This window comes from Salvelinus fontinalis, unplaced genomic scaffold (genome assembly GCF_029448725.1).
Source record: "Salvelinus fontinalis isolate EN_2023a unplaced genomic scaffold, ASM2944872v1 scaffold_1132, whole genome shotgun sequence".
In the NCBI taxonomy this organism is placed as follows: Eukaryota; Metazoa; Chordata; class Actinopteri; order Salmoniformes; family Salmonidae; genus Salvelinus; species Salvelinus fontinalis.
In genome coordinates this window covers 1-5,630 of record NW_026601341.1, presented here as the reverse complement: position 1 = coordinate 5,630, position 5,630 = coordinate 1, and the positions used below count along the sequence as shown (strand labels likewise).

General features: G+C 43.7%; 1 protein-coding gene across 1 annotated transcript; it reads right to left on the bottom strand.

Moving 5' to 3' along the window:
• Positions 1-2,144: 2,144 nt before the first annotated feature.
• Positions 2,145-5,568, bottom strand: LOC129848724 (neurogenic locus notch homolog protein 1-like; the record flags this gene model as incomplete). Its single annotated transcript, XM_055915826.1, has 3 exons — positions 2,145-3,990; positions 4,186-4,391; positions 4,643-5,568. Coding segments are annotated over 3 exons (1,374 nt in total), but the record flags the coding sequence as incomplete, so codon positions are not given.
• Between the last annotated feature and the right edge of the window lie 62 nt (positions 5,569-5,630).

Sequence of the window (5,630 nt, the reverse complement as noted above, 5' to 3'; positions counted from 1 at the left end):
CTAAGGGTAATATATACATGTAAACAGGAGTAATAGTGACCAGTAACAGAATAAATAGATACTAAATGTAATGGAAATCAATAATCAATGAACAGCACCATAGTGGTGGTAATAAATCTAATCAATAATCATTTTAGCAGCAGCGTAGGTGTGAGGGGAGAGCAGTTGGTGTTATCCATTTAACAGTCTTATGGCCGGGGGATAGAATCTGTTTAGGAGTCTGCTGATCTGATTCTTGTTGCACCGGTACCGCCTGCCAGACGGGAGCTCGGGGTAAAGACTTTCATGGAAAGCTTTACTCTTTCGTAATTAACATGCAGAAGTCAAAGACTTCAAACAGCCATTAAAGCCGGGGTATTATTAGTTATTATTGGCATGAATCCATGACTATTTCCTTGCACTGCATATGTGTTACTGCTTTAAATCCCTATTTCCCTCTGCCTAGTTTATCAGCCGTGATAATAGTTACTGCTTTAAATCCCTATTTCCCTCGGCCTAGTTTATCAGCCGTGATAATAGTTACTGCTTTAAATCCCTATTTCCCTCGGCCTAGTTTATCAGCCGTGATAATAGTTACTGCTTTAAATCCCTATTTCCCTCGGCCTAGTTTATCAGCCGTGATAATAGTTACTGCTTTAAATCCCTATTTCCCTCTGCCTAGTTTATCAGCCGTGATAATAGTTACTGCTTTAAATCCCTATTTCCCTCGGCCTAGTTTATCAGCCGTGATAATAGTTACTGCTTTAAATCCCTATTTCCCTCGGCCTAGTTTATCAGCCGTGATAATAGTTGGACCTCTGTGTTTTTATCCACTTTGTTGCTACACCTGCCTTGGTTTTTAGATTTGATCTTCTTACTGGGTTTTCTCTTTCATCACGGTGACTGACCTCTATCGAACTGTTTACAGTATCAAAGCCAACATGCTACAAGTGGGGAGATAAAGCCGGCTAGAAAAAACAGTGTAACGATCACAAGCATTTTTGATTATCTCTGACCTTGATCACATACATTATTTATAATTATTCCACTCCATTACAGATTTACTGATGACGTAACACATTAAGAAGTATCTAATTGCTCTTCCTGTGATTCAGAAATAGAAAGCAGCCTGGCAACCAAAGCTCAATGTTTATCCCAACACAAATTATAATCTGTGGTTGGCTTCAGTGTAGTCTTTTAGGTAGAATAACAGCTGTGGTGGATGGCACCATCTATTGGTCAATAATAATACCACATCACACTGTAAAAACAGTCACTTTTTTTACTTAACTAGGCAAGTCAGTTAAGAACAAATTCTTATTTACAATGACGGCCTACCCCGGCTAAACCAGGACAACACTGGGCCAAATTCGTGTGCTACCCTATGGTGACTACCAATCACAGCCGGATGTAATGCAGCCTGGATTCAAACCAGGGACTGTAGTGATGCCTCTGGCACTGAAATGCAGTGCCTTAGATTGCTACGCAACTCGGGAGCCCTTCAGCACAAGCAGCAACTACACTTGTGTTCCCCAAACCTCTCCTCGAGTAGACTACCCCCAAGCCAGTTATTTGATGTATTCCAGAACTAGCACTGCTGATTCAACTAATGAAGGGCCTGATGATTAGGTTGCCATTAGAATCAGCAATGCTACTTCTGGGATACATCAAAGACATGGACTGGCTGCTGTACTCCAGGGGATGTTTGGGAAGAACTAGACTAAACAGAAACAGATTGAAATGGTGGAAAATATACAAAATAAACAGAAAACAACATATGCCCTCCCTGTGATTTCATTATCTATTAGGTACTAGAGTTCAAACTGTGTGAATAGCCAAAGCTCCCAAATAAGTATTTAAAGGGCTCACTAGAGGATTATTGTAGTTGTCACTGATGCATGGGAAAGCCTTGCACCCCGAGGCCCACCATTGATTTCAAATACAGATTATTTCCTCTTGAAGTGGATTATTTTTGTAAATATTTGCAGTTTGATTAAATAGAAATGTAGACACAGGGAAGTTGAAACCTTTTCTAAACAAGGAAATCTTTCCCAGGGACTTTCACAATATTGTACAAACATTAGTCTACTTAGAGCATTTCTACAATGTCCACAGCATGCAGTGTAACCAGTCAGTCCTACAGTACATTAACTCAAACACAGAGACTCGTTTCACGGTAGTTTTATTTTCAACATTCAACACAATTATTCATTACTCACAAGTTCATGTTTTACCAGAAATAAATTCTGTCTGGAGAACACAACTTATATTATGGCCAACATAATATTATTATTATAGAATACAAGACATCTCACAACAGATCATTTACATTGTAGAGCCTACACGTTCCATACATACAGAAGCATTCAATGTCATGTTTTGAGGCATGGTGGTATTGGAGTAGTTAGGGTGAGGGACTGGGGGTAAGGGGAGTACGGAACTTGATCACTGACAAACTCTCAATTGAGGTATATTTGGTAACACTTTATTTGAAATGTACGGTACATTACAGCAGTGTCCTGATGTTGTACTATAATACATTCAAAATGAACAAAATGTTACTGGATATATTCTGACTGATAAGGGGACGACTGTGATGAGACCTAACATCCTGTGATGACTTCATGGGCTTCATATCAATCCGGTACTAATGGGCTTCATTAATAGTGTTAGTAGTAACGGACGGTTATGATTCGAGTCCAACAAAGATTTCCCAGGCCAGGTGTTATAAAGTCCTTTTCCAACTGAGCAGTGACCACACAGACACATCAGCAACACCTTACATTGCTGATGATACCTGGACACCAGGACAAACTTCATGACTTTGTCATAGAAATAGAATCCATAGAAATTGAATACCTTCTATTATTAAAATATGCAGGATTCTAGGATCCTATTTCTATGGCGGAACCATCGTATATTGGCAGGGTCTTCCGTCGCCGTATCAAAAACAAAGTTCACATTCTGCCTCTGACTCTCTGTGTCTGTCATGCAACCATGTAAGAAACACAGAGAAACACACAGTACAGAATTTCAGGAGAACTTCACTGGCTGACAAGAAACTGTAGAAGCCATCTTGGCCCATTGTACTCTAGAATCTCTGACGTGGAACACCAAACAAATACAAATCAGTAACAATGTAAAAGGTTTTCCTATGGCACAAAGTATAAATCACTGTTTGTAAGCTCTGTGGATAAGAGTTCAGATCCTTTAGCGTGAGCTCAGCTGCTTGGTGGTGGGGAAGGTCCGTTATAAAGCTGGGGAGCAAAGTGGGACAGTTCCTTGTTTGCCTCCTCCATGGCTGAAGGTCAGGAAAAAGACTGCCTTTCTCTTTTTTATGTCTGAGGAGATGCAGCACCATCTTCTCCTTCTCTGCACAGCCTTTTTGTACAATTGCTTCCTCAGCTTCTCGTCCACATTTAAAGTGTCCAAAACTCCCCTATCGTATCAACACGTACAATCACATGCAATAATACACTGGGCAAATAAAAACCATGGGCTAGGGTTATACATTTATATAGATTTATACATATAAATTCATATACTTTCAGGAATGTTAATCTGTTTTGTTCTTTTTTTAGATACAAAATAACTTCATATGACACAATAATATAAAACATTTAAAAAAAATGATCAAGTCTCTTCTTTAAAAAAAAATCCATTAATAAAAATAAGTTCTATGTTTTATTTTACAATATATTTTATTTTTGGTCTCTGGCAGCAGGTCCTTAATTTCGATTGTGGCTGTTTCCATGGCGATAGCTGGATATTACAATGGGCACATGGCACAGCCACACTCCAGGGTGATTTCAATCTCCTCAGAGAACGAGCTCCCGTCGGTGCACTTGAAGAACACTTTCCGCCTCCGGCTCTTAGATGGGGCGCAGCAGAGGCCTCCGTCACAGGCGCGGGGACACTCCACCCGGTGGATCTTACTGGTGGAGGTGCACGTGTTCATGGGCTGCTGGCGCTTCAGCAGCTCACGCACCGCCTCTCCCTGGCACGTCACATCTAAACGAGGTCAATGGGAGAGCTTCACAGTAAACTTATTTCACTCTGACATGGACAATTTCAGATTGTATAGCCTATTATTATTATTATGGACCTCTGATAGTCAAGTTTCTGTATGCAGTAGAATGTCCTTCCAGAAACAGTTTCTCAATGTTGGAAACCGCCTAGGTGTGTGTGTGTGTCTATTCCTCTCACCTGTGGCACAGGCAAGGCCAGTGTAGCCTGGCTGGCAGTGGCAGGAGGGCTCCCCACTCCCTGTGACTCTACACTCCCCGTGTCTACACTGGTGTCCCCTACAGGCTTGGGGCTCCTCTCTCCTGTCACAGTACTGCCCTGTGTAGCCCTCAGCACACTGACAACTGTAAGATGACGCCTTAGGCACACACAGCCCATGGATACACCTGGAACAAAGAGGTTTACAGTTCATGTGAAGAATGGTAATTGATGTGTGTTTAATAATTCATCCACGTTGAGTATATATTGTTCATATTTTATAACATTATTAAACATGAGCAAGTGTAAAAGCATGAGTCCATTTGTATGCTTGTGAATGTAGTAATGTGTTGAGGATGAAGTTCATTATGGATGATTAGTTATGATTAAAGGCCTATGTTGAGGTGTTTTGGATATGTAGCTGTTAGACAGGCCGTACCTGCTGCTCTGACAGGGGCTGTCTGATATGTAGCTGTTAGACAGGCCGTACCTGCTGCTCTGACAGGGGCAGTCTGATACGTAGCTGTTAGACAGGCCGTACCTGCTGCTCTGACAGGGGCAGTCTGATACGTAGCTGTTAGACAGGCCGTACCTGCTGCTCTGACAGGGGCAGTCTGATACGTAGCTGTTAGACAGGCCGTACCTGCTGCTCTGACAGGGGCAGTCTGATACGTAGCTGTTAGACAGGCCGTACCTGCTGCTCTGACAGGGGCAGTCTGATACGTAGCTGTTAGACAGGCCGTACCTGCTGCTCTGACAGGGGCAGTCTGATACGTAGCTGTTAGACAGGCCGTACCTGCTGCTCTGACAGGGGCAGTCTGATACGTAGCTGTTAGACAGGCCGTACCTGCTGCTCTGACAGGGGCAGTCTGATACGTAGCTGTTAGACAGGCCGTACCTGCTGCTCTGACAGGGGCAGTCTGATACGTAGCTGTTAGACAGGCCGTACCTGCTGCTCTGACAGGGGCAGTCTGATACGTAGCTGTTAGACAGGCCGTACCTGCTGCTCTGACAGGGGCAGTCTGATACGTAGCTGTTAGACAGGCCGTACCTGCTGCTCTGACAGGGGCTGTCTGATACGTAGCTGTTAGACAGGCCGTACCTGCTGCTCTGACAGGGGCAGTCTGATACGTAGCTGTTAGACAGGCCGTACCTGCTGCTCTGACAGGGGCAGTCTGATACGTAGCTGTTAGACAGGCCGTACCTGCTGCTCTGACAGGGGCAGTCTGATACGTAGCTGTTAGACAGGCCGTACCTGCTGCTCTGACAGGGGCAGTCTGATACGTAGCTGTTAGACAGGCCGTACCTGCTGCTCTGACAGGGGCAGTCTGATACGTAGCTGTTAGACAGGCCGTACCTGCTGCTCTGACAGGGGCTGGGGGCAGTCTTCTGATCACAGAGGGTTCCGCTGCGGCTGGGTGGACACT